Below are 17,081 nucleotides of genomic sequence, written 5' to 3'. Positions count from 1 at the left end.
CATATCAGATAAAATAGACTTTAAAATAAAGAATGTTACAAGAGACAAGGAAGGACACTACATAATGATCAAGGGATCAATTCAAGAAGAAGATATAACAATTATAAATATATATGCACCCAACAGAGGAGCACCTCAATACATAATGCAACTGCTAACAGCTATAAAAGAGGAAATCGACAGTAACACAATAATACTGGGGGACTTTAACACCTCACTTACACCAATGGACAGATCACCCAGACAGAAAACTAATAAGGAAACAAAAGCTTTAAATGACACAATAGACCAGATAGATAAGGTACTTATAGGACATTCCATCCAAAAACAGCAGATTACACTTTCTTCTCAAGTGCACATGGAACGTTCTCCAGGACAGATCACATCTTGGGTCACAAATCAAGCCTCGGTAAATTAAAAAAAACTGAAATCACATCAAGCATCTTTTCCAACCACAACACTATGAGATTAAAAACAAATCACCAGGAAAAAAACGTAAAAAACACAAACACATGGAAGCTAAACAATACGTTACTAAATAACCAAGAGATCACTGAAGAAATCAAAGACAAAACCAAAAAATACCTAGAGACAAATGACAAAGAAAACATGACAACCCAAAACCTACGGGATGCAGCAAAAGCAGTTCTAAGAGGGAAGTTTATAGCAACAGAATCCTACCTCAAAAAAACAAGAAGAATCTCAAATAAACAATCTAACCTTATACCTAAAGGAACTAGAGAAAGAAGAACAAACCCAAAGTTAGTAGAAGGAAAGAAATCATAAAGATCAGAGCAGAAATAAATGAAATAGAAACAAAGAAAACAACAGCAAAGATCAATAAAACTAAAAGCTGGTTCTTTAAGATAAACAAAATTGATAAACCTTTAGCCAAACTCATCAAGAAAAAGAGGGAGGGGACTCAAATCAACAAAATTAGAAGTGAAAAAGGAGAGGTTACAACGGACACCACAGAAATACAAAGCATCCTAAGAGATTACTACATGCAATGCTATGCCAATAAAATGGACAACCTGGAAGAAATGGACAAATTCTTAGAAAGGTACAACCTTCCAAGACTGAATCAGGAAGAAATAGAAAATATGAACAGACCAATCACAAGTAATGAAATTGAAACTGTGATTAAAAATCTTCCAACAAACAAAAGTCCAGGACCAGATGGCTTCACAGGTGAATTCTATCAAACATTTAGAGAAGAGCTAACACCTATCCTTCTCAAACTCTTCCAAAAAATTGCAGAGGAAGGAACACTCTCAAACTCATTCTACAAGGCCACCATCACCCTGATACCAAACCAGACAAAGATACTACAAAAAAAGAAAATTACAAATATCACTGATGAATATAGATGAAAAATCCTCAACAAAATACTAGTAAACAGAATACAACAACACATTAAAAGGATCATACATCACAATCAAGTGGGATTTATCCCAGGGATGCAAGCATTCTTCAATATATGCAAATCAATCAGTGTGATACACCATATTAACAAATTGAAGAATAAAAACCATATGATCATCTCAATAGATGCAGAAAAAGCTTTTGACAAAATTCAACACTGAGTTATGATAAAAACTCTCCAGAAAGTGGGCATAGAGGGAACCTACCTCAACATAATAAAGGCCGCATATGACAAACCCACAGTCAACATCGTTCTCAGTGGTGAAAAACTGAAACCATTTCTTCTAAGATCAGGAACAAGAAAAGGTTGCCCACTCTCACCACTATTCAACATAGTTTTGGTAGTTTTAGCCACCGCAATCAGAGAAGAAAAAGAAATAAAAGGAATCCTAGTCGGAAATGAAGTAAAACTGTCACTGCAGATGACATGATACTATACATAGATAATCCTAAAGATGCCACCAGAAAACTACTAGAGCTAATCAATTAATTTGGTAAAGTTGCAGGATATGAAACTAATGCACAGAAATCTCTTGCATTCCTAGACACTAACAATGAAAGATCAGAAAGAGAAATTAAGGAAACAATCTCATTCACTATTGCAACAAAAGAATAAAATACCTAGGAATTAACCTATCTAAGGAGGTAAAAGACCTGTACTCAGAAGATTACAAGACACTGATGAAAGAAATCAAAGATGACACAAACAGATGGAGAGATGTACCATGTTCTTGGTTTGGAAGAATCAATATTGTGAAAATGACTATACTACCCAAAGCAATCTACAGATTCAATGCAATCCCTATCAAATTACCAATGGAACTTTTTACAGAACTAGAACAAAAAAAATCTTAAAATTTGTATGGAGACACAAAAGACTCCGAATAGCCAAAGCAATCTTGAGGGAAAAAAAAGGAGCTGGAGGAATCAGACTCCCTGACTTCAGACTATATTACAAAGCTAAAGTAATCAAGATAATATGGTACTGGCACAAAAACAGAAATATATATCAATGGAACACGCTAGAAAGCCCAGAGATAAACCCATGCACCTATGGTCAACTAATCTTATGACAAAAGAGGCAAGGATATACAATGGAGAAAAGACAGTCTCTTCAATAACTGGTGCTGGGAAAACTGGACAGCTACATGCAAAAGAATGAAATTAGAACACTCCCTAACACCATACACAAAAATAAACTCAAAATGGATTAAAGACCTAAATGTAAGACTGGACACTATAAAACTCTTAGAAGAAAACATAGGAAGAACACTCTTTGACATAATTCACAGCAAGATCTTTTTTGACCCACTTCCTAGAAAAATTGAAATAACAACAAAAATAAACAAATGGGACCTAATGAAACTTAAAAGCTTTTGCATGGCAAAGGAAACTATAAACAAGACGAAAAGACAACCCTCAGAATGGGAGAAAACATTTGCAAACGAATCAACGGACAATGGATTAATCTCCAAAATATATAAACAGCTCATGCATCTCAATATTAAAAAAACAAACAACCCAATCCAAAAATGGGCAGAAGATCTAAATAGACATTTCTCCAAAGAAGACATACAGATGGCCAAGAGGCACATGAAAAGCTGCTCAACATCACTAATTATTAGAGAAATGCAAATCAAAACTACAATGAAGTATCACCTAACACTGGTTAGAATGGGAGTCATCAGAAAATCTACAAACAACAAATGCTGGAGAGGGTGTGGAGAAAAGGGAACCCTCTTGCACTTGAAATTTTGGTGGGAATGTAAATTGATACAGCCACTATGGAGAACAGCATGGAGGTTCCTTACAAAACTAAAAATAGAATTACCATATGACCAAGCTATCCCACTACTGGGCATACACCCTGAGAAAACCATAATTCAAAAAGACACATGCAGGCTTCCCTGGTGGTGCAGTGGTTGAGAGTCCGCCTGCTGATGCAGGGGACGTGGGTTCACGCCCCGGTCCGGGAAGATCCTACATGCCGTGGAGCGGCTAGGCCTGTCAGCCATGGCCACTGAGCCTGCACGTCCGGAGCCTGTGCTCTGCAATGGGAGAGGCCACAAAAGTGAGAGGCCTGCATACCGCAAAAAAAAAAAAAAAAAAAAAAGACACATGCACCCCAATGTTCCTTGCAGCACTATTTACAATAGCCAGGTCATGGAAGCAACTTAAATGCCCATCGACAGATGAATGGATAAAGAAGAAGTGGTACATACATATACAATGGAATATTTCTCAGCCATAAAAAGGAACGAAATTGGGTCATTTGTGGAGATGTGGATGGACCTGGAGACTGTCATACAGAGTGAAGTAAGTCAGAAAGAGAAAAACAAATATCATATAGTAACACATATATGTGGAATCTAGAAAAATGGTACAGATGAACTGGTTTGCAAGGCAGAAATAGAGACACAGATGTAGAGAATAAAAATATAGACACCAGGGAGGGAAAGCGGGTGGTGGTGGGATGAATTAGGAGATTGGGATTGACATATATACACTAATATGCATAAAATAGATAAGTAATAAGAACCTACTGTATAAAAAATAAATAAAATTCAGAAAACAATAAACAAACAAACAAACATTTAAAGAGGGTGCCAGTCTCCTTAAAAAAAAAAAAAGAAAGGCTTGGCGGGGGGGAAATATTTCAAAGGACTTAATTTAAAAGATGTTAAGCTAATACGATGCTAGGTCTGTACAGTACTGCCCTGTCACACAATCTCTATTTTTTCACTTGAAACACTTTGACATCATAAATAAGAAACATTTCTAAGAAGCGATTACACCACGGGGAGAATAAAGGTTCTGCTTTTGCCTGAGTGCTTTTGCTCACTCACATAGATCCCTATTGTGTTGAACAGAGTAAATCTAAATAATGATGATGATGATGATGATGATATCATTTATTGACTGGGTATACTATGTATCAATCGCTGTTTTAAGTGCTAAACTTCTACTAACTCATTTAATCCTCACATTAAGTTCATGAAGTAAGTAGAATTAATCTTCCTAATAGTTACAAATATCTATTCTTATAATTTTTCCAAATCTCTATTTCTCTAGTAGAAGATTCCTAAAGCACTGTTCAATCCCTTCACCTACAAACCAACTCAATGGAAGGAAGGGGGATGGAGGAGAGGGTAGACAAAAAAATCTCTCCTAAATGTTGACTAAATCAGTAACATGGATAATGATATATGTGTATGTGAATGTTCACATTCTTTCTTCTCTCAGAAGCTGTATTGCCCTAAATGAAGCATTTAAAGCAAAAATTTCAATCACTGTCCAGGTGTGAAGACCCACGTGTAGCAGGATGATCATTCCTTAAAAATCCACACACCTCCATTCCCCAAATCCCTCTACTATTAAGATGGTGGAGGCTGGTCCCAACAGTATGCCCTCAACATGCCCTTATTTTCTTGCTGTCCTAGATCAATCTATATCTACTATCCTCCAGGCTTCTGAATCAGAACCCCCTGTGTTTTAGTTTGAGCACATAATTTGCTACAATTAATAAGAACATTTTTCTATGTAGTTAAAGACACTTCTAACGTATAGTCAGATTTATCCTTAATAAAAAGTCTCCCTCTCATCCTCCTATCTTCTGTACTAGTACTGCACCAATACACTACAATCACTATCACCAACTTCCATCAATATGTGGACAATTCTGAAATTCATCCATGTGCTACAAAATAAACTGTCTGGGGGAAATCCTGCTTTAAAAAGCAGCAGATCTAAAAATCTTGAATGGAATAGTCCTAGGCTACTGCTCTGCTTCTTAGTGGCTATAATAACTTAAGGCTTGACTCATAAATCCAGGAGAACTATTACTTGATGTTTTTTCCTCATAACTCAATGAATATATGACAAACTACACAGTGAGCCTGAACCTCAAGACATACGGCAGAGCCATGGGAAGACAGCAACATGTACATAAGCCTGCAACAATAAGGAATAAGGCAAAGAGCATATACCTTCCTGCTTTTCAAAAAATACATACCATAGTATAATTGTGAGCCACTTTATGCAAATCTGTACAACCTTGAGCATCAGCAAAAGAACGGATTCCAAGACAGTTGGATGGGTGAAGCTGTTTCATTAAAAACTTACAGCATGCTTCCACAACCTGTGAAAGCTGAAGAAGGCAAGCTGTAGATAACAGGCACTCAATATTATCTTCTTTTAATTCAAGGCGGCCTTAATGATAAAAAGAAATTCCATTAACTATGGAATTATATTAACTTTAGTTTATAAGGTAATTGGTGTTAACAGTAATAATTCTAAACAAGAGCTCATTACATGCATTCCAGACATAGATGATTTAAGACATTCCAAAAAAAAAAGTACTAAACATGAAAAAATACTATTAGCACTTTGTGAGTTCTACTAAAATTTAAAAATAGCTTGTTTCCAGAATTTTTAAAGAATGATTTAATTAGTAATATATCTATTACATATAACTAAAATTTTAAATGCAATAATTAAAAAACATAACTCATCAAATTATTACATTAACATTTAAAATATCATTCAATAGCTTAATTATGATAACCATTTTAAAGGTTCTAATATAGAGATTTTAACCTATATACATACCACCAGGGGTGGTGATTATAACAGCAGAATTAACTGTTAGCTGTGGCAGGCTTTATTAAAAGCAGAAATCTGAAATCTAATAATACGACTTAAATCTACGAAGTTTTAAATTCATATTTTCAGATTTATTACCTGTATATGCATACTGAATCAAGGACCATAGTGAATTCGGTTCTACACCTTCCATTTTTATTTCTTCTTGTCTTGCTTCCCTGACATCATTAGTAAACATGGCAGCAAAATAATCTGAGACAGAAGAGAGCACCAATCTAAGAACATATTAGAAGAAAAACAACAAATCAGTGACATCAAAGCTGATATTCATTAGTAAATGCTTCTGCTTTCTTTTTCCTTATTTTTCTTTTCCTTTTTAAAAAAAATTTTGTTACCCATAGAAAGTGTTTGGTACTGAGAAATGCATTTTAAGTTTGACAAACTGCTTTATGCTCTAGCTCCTTCCTTTGAGTAACAAATTACCATTACTGAAAATTTTCTGCTGACATAAATGATTTACTCATTCACTACTTAAGTATCCCTTTTTGGGGCTTCCCTGGTGGCGCAGTGGTTGAGAGTCCGCCTGCCGATGCAGGGGACACAGGTTCGTGCCCTGGTCCGGGAGGACCCCACATGCCGCGGAGTGGCTGGGCCCGTGAGCCATGGCCGCTAAGCCTGTGCGTCCAGAGCCTGTGCTCCGCAACGGGAGAGGCCACAACAGTGAGAGGCCCACATACCGGGAAAAAAAAAAAAAAAAAAAAAAAAAATATATATATATATATATATATATATCCCTTTTTAACATCCTGAAAAAAAAGCTACAAGCTCACAGCATTAAACTGATGATATAAAAAATGGGGGGGGGAAATGTAAAGGTTCTTCTTTTTATCACTTTTGAAAATAACCTAAGTTTTTTTTTTAATTGTAGATGTAGTCAATATATGGAAGACATTTGAGACTAGTTTTAGGTTATTTAAAAAAAATATTTATTTATGTATTTGGCCAGGTCTGTGCAAGGTCTTCATTGCCACGTGTGGGATCTTCGTTGCAGCATGTGGGATCTTTTAGTTGCTGGCATACAAACCCTTAGTAGCAGCATGTGGGATCTAGTTCCCTGACCAGGGATCAAACCCGGGCCCCCTGCATTGGGAGCATGGAGTCTTAGCCACTGGACCACCAGGGAAGTCCCTAGCAGGTTATTTTTAAACTTCATGATTTTTAAATTATTATAGTATATTATAATGTTTGAATTTTGTTATAAAATTATATCGTTATCACAATACAAAACTATACTTTGTATTTTGTTATAATACATTATTATATATTAGGTATGTCTCTGTCCAAATTATTGAGTCATATATAAGCAAAAATAGGTTATAAATATATGTATTTGAAAATGTGCATTTTTCATTTGATAATATGTCTTGAAGATATTTTCCATATCAGCACACTTACACAGATTTACTTTATTCATTTGTTAAAGAAGTAGAAATTATGATACAGGTAATAGTTGAAGCTCTCTCTGTGTTCCTCTCTAATTCCCTTCACCTCTCTCCCCAGGAGGGCACTGCTGAATCCTATGGTTTGCCAAACTGCTCTCCAAAGAGCTGTGCCAGTTTAGTCTAGCACCAGCACTGCATAAGAGTTAACCTTTCCCCACAATATTGTCGATGTCAAAATTTTGGCCACCTGCAAGGTGTTAAATGGTATCTCATGGTTGTTTTAATTTTCATTCACCTGATTGTTAGCGAGGTTGAAGGTGTTTTCAAATGTTTTTTGGCCATTCAGGTTTCTTCTTCTGAGAACTGCCCATTCATTCAGTTATTCACTGAACAAAAAATAATGCACACCTAATAAATACTGGGCACTGTTCTAAATACTTGAGATGTATTAATACCTTCTCTTATGGAGTCTTATATTCTATAGGGAGACAAACAATACCCAGCAGAAGTAAATTCTATAGTACATCAAAAAGTGATAAGTGTCATGGGGAAAAAAGTAGGGTAAGGGCAAATGGGGAGTGGGTTTAAATAGGTGGTCTCATGGGAAGGTGACACTTGAGAAAAGACTTGAAGGAGGTGCAGGAATTAGTCACACAGGTATTTGGGAACAGCATTCAGGCAGAGTAGCAGCCAGTGCAAAAATCCAAAGGCAGAAGCGGCATGCCTGCCACATGCAAGAGACCACAAAGGGGTCAGTGTGCTTCAAGTAGAGTGAGAAAGGAGGGCAGAACGGTAAAGAGGTAATGGCAGGCTGGGTCACATAAGTCACTGTGAGGACATGGGCTTTTACACTGTGACATGAGGAGGCACTGGAAAGTTTGATCAGAGAAGCAACCAGATCTAAGTTCCATTTTAAAGGATCACTCAGGGAGCTGTGTAGAAAATGGAATGTAGGGGGGAAAAGTGCAAACAGGGAGACTAGTTAGGAGTTTCTTGCACTGGTAATCCAAGTGAAATGGTGATGGCTTTCACAAGCATTGCAGGTAAGGTAATGAGTTTTGTTTTGTAAACAGGGAATTTGAGATGCCTGTATGAAATTCAGTTTGGAATATCTTTCTAACAAACCCATGCTCACAACATGGACTTTCTGTCATAATATATAGCAGCATCTCAATAAATTTATGCTGAACTGAGTAACTGAAAACTTTAAGACCAAGCCCATTTTTTGTAATTTTACTTTCGCTTTGGAGGGTTTAACAAAATTTTGGGACACAGTATTAATTAGTTTTGAAAGGTATTATAAAAAAAAAACCTTTGGGATCATAATGGTGATTAACACTGAACAATTAAATATGTAATTATTAGGAGAAAAATGAATTGTTATTTATTTAACAGCTTCCATTTCCTTTTCTTACATCAAGAAGTAATACTTAATTTCTGTTAAAGGCTTTTATTCCCTAGCACCACTGCTTTTCATATTTCTTGGAGGCAGGCAAACAGAAGTTGGAATAGATGTGGCTATTTAAAAACTCAACAGTTTTGCCACTCCATTCCACCAGACTTTTTGTTTCTAAATACTCAAAGCTCTAATTTCTACTGAGCTTATTGAAAGTTATTTAATAGATAGAATTAGGTGGAGTGCTGCTCATAGTAGCTGAAATCTATACCAAACAATACTAATTTCAGGCTGGTATGTTTTGATTTTATGCCTCTACAGAGGGAAAGTGATCCTTTTGGGGTCATTTAATGTCTAATAATTTCATATGCACTGTCTTCTTTGCAGAAACTCCATGAAATATACCACTTTACCAAAAGAGTCCATTGCATAATCAATTAGAACAAGTTACCTCAACATACATAATTAAATGATCAAGGAAATATTTCACACATATAGAGATTTAGAAAACAATTACCTATGAGCTGGAATTCTGCGATCACCAGCAACTAGAATTACATCGCATAACTGTTTGTGTCTCAAATAGTTTTCCATCTTTTTGAATGTTTGTTCAGCATGATTAAGGGCTTGGAAGAATTCATCTGATGAACATGGCTCCATAGTATGGCAGGATGATAATGTCTGACTGCTATTGGAAGTCCTGAAAAGAAAGAAAACACACATTTTGAAAAGTCGCTAACACATTAAAAATATCTTTCCTATTAAGTCCTTTTAAATCCTTCAAATGTAATAGAAGCAATGCTATCAGTCTATACTAATGAATAATCATTCATCATTTTTGCCTCTGAAAATCAAATGATGGCTCAAATCATATGTGTGTCCTGCAAACATTGTGAATGTGATACCTTCTAGTTAATAGCTACATATACTCTTTGCCTGTTCCTGAGGTCTCTTCTCTGGTCAATACGATGTCTCTGCTGAAAAAAGAGCCAAACTATATTCATATCGATAGTCATAGCTCCAACATTATATTTAAGGGCATAAGAGTTTTTTGTTTGTTTGTTTGCTTTTTTTGCGGTACGCAGGCCTCTGTTGTGGCCTCTCCCATTGCGGAGAACAGGCTCCGGATGCGCAGGCTCAGCGGCCATGGCTCACGGGCCCAGCCACTCCGCGGCATGTGGGGTCTTCCCGGACCGGGTCACGAACCCGTGTCCCCTGCATTGGCAGGCAGACTCTCAACCACTGCGCCACCAGGGAAGCCCAAGAGATCATTTTTTGAAGGCAGAAAGGGAATTAAACTCTTTTGGAGATATAAACCCAAGCCATCCTTTATTTAAAAATGGGTTATGTTCACAGTTCATTTATAACTGTTTAGAATACAAAATATATTATAAAATTATAAATTATAAATAATTATAAATTATAAATAATTATTAATAGATCATTATAAATAAATCACTATAAATTATAAATAAATCATTTGATTCTTGACTAGTCTTCAATAGCCCAGGTAACCTATAACTTAGATTATAGCTTAAAAGAATTTGATGGCCTAACCCAGGTATCTAAAAATTATTTGAAATTTCCAAATTATAATCTGAAGAGTATGAGTTCTATATTTTCATTATGATTCATTGATGGAAATGGTGAAAAAGTGAAAAGATTGGGACTAAGAATGAAATCCTAAACCCACCCCTCTCCCCTAGATCCCTTCTCCAAGATCACTTGAATCAAGTAATCAACATCCCTTGGTTATGCAATTAACTACAAAACCACCGACTATGCCGTAATTTAGTTATCATTTCTCATCAGATCTACTTTTAAGGATATAATGATTCTGATAAATGCTTTGTTGAATTAAGCCTCACTATATCTTAAGAGAATTTTCTTAATATAAATATATAATAATCTTATCAAAAAGCCTTTGGATCTTTTAAAATAAAGGGAACTGAAGCCAAGGAGATTAAGTGTTTTGCCAAAAGCCAGAGAGTTTGTTCACGGCAGAAATAGGGCTTTCGAAGAGAATGCTATGTGTTCACCAAAACCCTTTTTCTTTTTCTCCTGGGAATATAGCTAGACTACATTTCCCAGCCTCTCTCGCAGATAGGTGTGGTCTTATGATCGAAATGAACTGTGTCAACTCCAGGCTAGAGTGGCTAAGAGCAGGTGTGTATCTCCCATTCTTTCTTTCTATGTCCATGTGGACTGAGGACTTATATGGAGGAAGAGGTAAAATATACACAGGAGTGTTCTTAATTGAGAAGACTGTACACACAGACTATACTCACAAGGACTCTCATGTTGATTGAGATTTATCAGTTTTGAAAGTTAGCAGTGCCTCGACTAATAAATATCTCTAGCTAAATCCTCCCAGCCCATTGCATTTTCAACGCCATACAAATATGGGTCCTAAAATATGTTCTTGGGGGATAGCTGTCAATAATGATAACAGAAGCAAAATATATATTATCTAGAAGGTATATATTGCACACTATGAATATTATTGGTGTAATGACTTGGGAAACCTGGTATAAAATACTCAACTTTACATTTAAGATCATTAGTATAAAAATGTATTGAGTAATGTGTACTATATGCTGCTTATATAAATAAATGAGAATTAGAAACCATTTTAAAGTCTAGGAAAAATGTAACATAAGCAAAAACAAGTAATGTTGATCTTGATGAATACCAATTTGAAGATTTAAAACATTTCTCAATAAAATGAAGTTTTATATTGTCAAAATACTGACAAATGATTGAGTATTAGTGATCTAAGGATGAGGGAAGATTAGAACACCTGATTTTTATAAGCCCAAATTCTTTCAAGAACAAGAAAATATGAGGTAAATAAATCAAGTACTTTTTTTAGGGCTCCTATATTTTGTATTACATTTCTTATACTATATAATAAATTCTCAGTAATGACTAGACAATGAGTTAGTTGAATGTTTTTGAGTGATGAATTGCCATCATCCAAACATAAATGTTAATCCATGTCAAATTTTGAAAGAACAATAGAACTTCATAACACCAACATCACTAAATTATTATAGGCTAGCATTGATGTTGGTATAAGCCCAATTAATAAAGAGACCATCTTTTTTCTTGTCAAGAACTTTCAGAGTGTTTAGTTCTTCAGTCTATGACATGAATCAGGATAATCTAGAAAGCATTTCGGCATTTGTGTTCAAGGTCTCATTCCTTAAGACTGATTCAGTAGGTCTGAAGTGAGACCTGAACATCATATTTTTTAAAGCCCTTTGTGCGATCCTAACACATCACAGGCTGAAGACCACCAGTACACTTCAGGCAAGAGATGGATACATTACACAAATCAACATGTGTTCGACTTACAGATTCAAAACATTGATATACACAATAGATACTTTACTTCAGACTTGTAAACTGAATTTCTTTGAATATTTTAAATGTACTAGTAAAACTTAATAGAATATTTGTTATATTCAAAATGAGCATAAAGGTAAAACATCAAAATTGTTTATGTACACATTAACAAAACAACTATTTATGATTCTAAAATAATATTTCAAACTTTTTTTTTAAAAGAGGTGTTTAATTTTTATTGCATCATCCAACGCTTCTGAGAATCTGTTGAAGCTTTTCCCAAATAAATGCATAGTTGCCTTACACAATTTTGCATACAATTTCCGAGGAGATTCTTAGAGCCCCCTGAAGCCTGTTCACTGATCTACAAGTTAACAACCACAGCCCTAAAGAGATAGGAGGACCTGTCTGAAGGCATTCAAACACCTAAAAAGAGGTCACATCAAGTGGAGGAACAGGATCTGGAGGTTCTGGAAGGCCTTATGGGTAGGCCCGTCCAAGGGCTGTTAGAGAGACAGCCTCGGCTCCAGGACTTAAGACTGGCTCCCCTGGGCCCACATCCTCTTGTGGCAACTCTGGGTTGGATTTGGGAAGGTCCTAGAAAAGAGGGACCAGCTGTCCTCTTGACCACCAACCTTACCCTCTTTGCTGATTTGTATTAGCTATTTGGCTCCTAGGAATTCAAATTTTCTACTCCTATTTACACTCTCTGCTGAACATTTCGAACTTCTTAATTTGCTTTCAAGGCTTCAGTTGCTATCACATGTTAAATAAACATGTTATTTCAATGTGACAATTGATTCAGAGATTTCTGGGTATAGCAATCACTCCCACTGCTCCAAATGAAGGATCAAAAGAAGTGCAGGCTTCTGATTTGTAGTCTATGGAAAAGCAAAGCTATCCATTCACAAAAGGAACATGAAAGGGGTAGGAACAGAGCTACTCAGGCTTAAAGAGCTGCAGAGCTTTCTAGTGTTTCTTGTTCTAAGAAATTTGGGGCCTTGCACATACAATTTTAATAATGGAAGAATTTACTTAAAAAAAGAATTTACTGCATATCCATACAACTGTAGAACCTAGGTATCAGAACCATTATACACAGAATTTTTACATCTAGAAGGAACCTATGTAGTCATTTAATTCAACTCCCTTATTTTGCAGATGAGAAAATTTTGAGGCCCCAAATGGCTCAAAGTGATCAACCAAGGACATATAGGCAGCTGGATACAAAACCAGGGATCAGGAGGCATTCAGAATGTTGGTCAAATCACTCACAAAGGAATGGAAATTTTTGCTTACCTTTACCCTAAGGCATCAGTGAGTGCAAGGACCAAGGGTATGAAGGGAGAATGATAGTACAATATGAATGAGGATAAGTTAACAATAACAACAACGACAAAAGACATGAGAATTCAGGATCCTAGACAAAAGTCTACTGCTCTGTTACTGCCCCTTAGCTAGGGTTAAGACATCAAGAGTCTCTTAGGTTTCCATGGGGCAGAGATAACATCTCTACCTCTGGCTAATCAAATGTTTTTAATACTCTGGCTCTGTGTAATTTATAATGTCAGTACTTTCTTACTATTTCTTTTCTTTATTATGTGTTTTGGTTTGGAAGCTTGAATTGGAGAGGTGTGGGGTAGTGATTAAGAGCATTTTAGGAAGGTTCTAGAGCTGTGCTGTCCAATATAGTAGCTACTAGCCCCCATGTGGCTATTTTAATTAAAATAAAATAAAATAAAAAAGTTCTTTAGTTGAACTAGTCATATTTCAAATGCTCAAGTAGCCCCATGGGGCTAGTGGCTGCCAGATTGGATGGTGCAGATATAGAACATTTCCATCATTGCATAAAGTTCTATTGCATAGTGCTGATTCAACTCTGTCACTATGTATCTGGATGAGTTATTTAACTTCTCTAAGTCTTACCTCCAATAGCAATACAGGAATAAGTAATACATAGTACTTTCTTTTAGAGGATCCTTCATGGGAGGATTATTAAATGAATGTATAACCCTAGCACAGAATAAGTACACAATCAAGGTAAATAAACTCCTATTAGTAGATCCTTGCTTTTCAAAGGCCAATGGGAAGGCCTGTAGTCTCAGTCTTTTGTCTTATACAATGTTGTTTGTTTGGTTGTCTTCCTAAAAAACGATCGCTAACATTATCAATTTTTATAACTAAATTTCCTGATTCCTAATTAAAATGGCCTTTAACAAACCCAGTAGACACCCTAGCCCACAATATAAACATCTGGGAATAGGCCATTTATGGAGCATTTAAAACATATTTCTCTGTGATTTCTACTAGATCTTTACATGGTAACAGAGGAAATATATCTAACATTTCTGCTTAGTTTTATTTCTTTGATGTTACTAAGATGGTAAGTCATATTTCAAAGAATTGCATCATGAGTTCATTCAAATCTTTTGTAACAGACGTTCACTGTAATGAACTCTACATTGCTGGATATTTCCAGGCTACCGGGAAACATTTAATTTTTAGCTTATTGACCCTCTGCAGTAGGCTATGAATTTGTAAGTCAGAAAATGCCTAAACATAGAAAAGAGGCAAGTATCAAACAAATCAAATCACCAACTATTTATAGAGTAACTCCTGAGATGCAGCATTGCACCAGTTGTTAGAAACTGGGGATGCAAAGAAGGTATGATTTTTTTTTTTTTAGTGAAGGGACTTAGAATTTGAAGACTTAAGTTTTATAAAGTGGAAAAAAGTAAACAGCAACACTAATACTTGCAATTCTTCAGATTTCACACATTTGTGTGCACACAATATGCACCATGGCCAATATTATCTTTTTATTAGAAACTATTTAGATTTCCTCACTATCATCACCAGAACTTGCATTAGGCTTTCTTAATGGAGTAATTTTTCAAAAAGAAGTTTTAAAAATCACTTCACAGGGCTTCCCTGGTGGCACAGTGGTTGAGAGTCCGCCTGCCAATGCAGGGGACACAGGTTCGTGCCCCGGTCCGGGAAGATCCCACATGCCGCGGAGCGGCTGGGCCCGTGACCCATGGCCACTGAGCCTGCGCGTCCGGAGCCTGTGCTCTGCAACAGGCCACAACAGTGAGAGGGCCGCGTACCGCAAAAACAAAACAAAACAAACAAAAAAAATCACTTCACAAGAATTATACTGTATATGATTTTGAGTAGAAAACAAAGCAGCATTGAAACTCTAAGTGGTCTGTTTGGCTCACTCCCCAGGTAAGTGATAAGCTGCCTCATAGCTTCTGGCATTCAGAATTCATGCTTTTGCCAAAGTGCAGATTACTATATCATGAATCTTTTGACATCTTTTACACATATTCAAAGTCACAAATGTAAAATAAGAATGTAAATTGCTTAGTATAGGCTAGCAGTCTCTAAAAAAATTTTTATGCATATCCTTTTCAGTATACTTTTAAGCATGTACCCCAATATATGGATATTTATGAGTTTATAAAAGATATACGTATATCATTGTACAATTATTATTAACATTATAAAACAGAAAAAAATAGATTTAAAAAATAAAATGTAAATAAACATTCTAGTATATATACATATAATTACCATTTCTCCAACAGATCATCTTGTACATCCCCAATTGGAACGTAACTGAGATCAGAATTTACAGAAAGGAAAGATCAGTATGGGCTGGTGTTCAGAAAGGCAACAAGCAGCAGGTGAGATCTGAAATACATCTTAAGGTTTAGATGAGCAAGGATGAAGAGGAGTTGGGGTTGTCTCTTTTAAGGAGAGGACAAGGCAGGTGCATAAAGAGAAATGGCAAGAGGCAAAGAAAAAGAATACCTTCACCTCTTCCCTTCTCAAGAGAAATACTTTTTTCATTTTGGAATTTAAGGAGTTCTCTGCTGGTCCTGCAGTCAGAATATCTGTGGTGAAAAGAGTCAAATGTTGTTTATATAAGAATCAGACTTTCTTAAATAACCAGTGTGAAGGAGAAGGGCCAGTGGGCCCTCTCATACGATGCTGCTGAGAATTAAAAGAGGAGTAATGTTCCTGAAATAACTTTGAGAATACAGATCAAAAACCCTAAAAATGTGCACACCCTTGGGACTTTATCCAGAGGAAATGGTCATCTGTATGTAGAGATCTAACTATGGGGAAGGGGTTATCACAGGTTGTTTCTAACAAGAAAATATTGGAAACAATCTAAATTCCAAAAAAATTAGAATATTGGTTAAATAACCAAAAGGTATGTCTGTGCAAGGGAGAATGATGCAGCCATTCAAAAAGATACAGGAGAACATTTAATGACATAGCAAGCTGTTTTACTGCACACTGCTTTTGCCTATCCAGGATTCTTTCTATGGTAACAGACCCATCTCGACCTTTTGGGAAACCACACATACCCTACCTCAGTTCACAGGGCTTGGGCAGAGTTGAGTCTTCCCCCTGGGCAGAGGTGAGCAAGCGACTGAGGCCTGGCCAACAAGAGTATCATATCTGCTGGTTATAATGATTGATTTGGGTGGACATAAGATCCAAACAAGACCAATGAGAGTCCATTTCAAGACGTTTGTTGGTACTCTTGGAAAAGAGTCACTCTCTTTCCATTGAGGAGGTTAAGCTGATAAAAAGTAAACCTGAAGCTGCTAGTGGCTTTTTGCTACCACAAAGAAAGCCTGCCTAAGGAAATGCCATCACAAAGGAAAACAGATACTAAAGAGGGGGAAAAAAAGGATTTCTGGTGTTATTTGAGTATCTGGATTCATCATGTCTAAAGTTGAGTTTTTATTTACTTATGTGAATCAAAATGTTCTACTTTTTGCTTGTCAGTTTGAGTTGGGCTTCTGCCTTTTTTGACCAAAAGAGTCTTAATTTTATGTTTACATTAGGGC

At 36.1% G+C, this 17,081-nt stretch overlaps 1 protein-coding gene across 4 annotated transcripts in view; it reads right to left on the bottom strand.

The window, feature by feature from the left end:
- The window catches only part of KLHL5 (kelch like family member 5), a 77,100-nt gene that overhangs the window by 34,755 nt on the left and 25,264 nt on the right, over positions 1-17,081 (bottom strand). For 2 of the 4 annotated variants that reach the window (XM_082611489.1, XM_082611491.1), the window contains 3 exons: positions 9,383-9,565; positions 6,166-6,302; positions 5,438-5,634 (listed from right to left, as the gene is read on the bottom strand). In XM_082611489.1, the coding sequence (XP_082467615.1) occupies positions 5,438-5,634; positions 6,166-6,302; positions 9,383-9,565 (517 nt within the window). Of the gene's footprint in view, positions 1-5,437; positions 5,635-6,165; positions 6,303-9,382; positions 9,566-15,789; positions 15,835-17,081 lie in introns of all 4 variants that reach the window. The other 2 variants (XM_082611492.1, XM_082611490.1) reach the window with 2 other exon arrangements.

Source organism: Mesoplodon mirus (assembly GCF_964341445.2).
Source record: "Mesoplodon mirus genome assembly, chromosome: 2".
Classification (NCBI taxonomy): domain Eukaryota; kingdom Metazoa; phylum Chordata; class Mammalia; order Artiodactyla; family Ziphiidae; genus Mesoplodon; species Mesoplodon mirus.
This window is presented reverse-complemented; position numbering and strand designations above follow the sequence as displayed.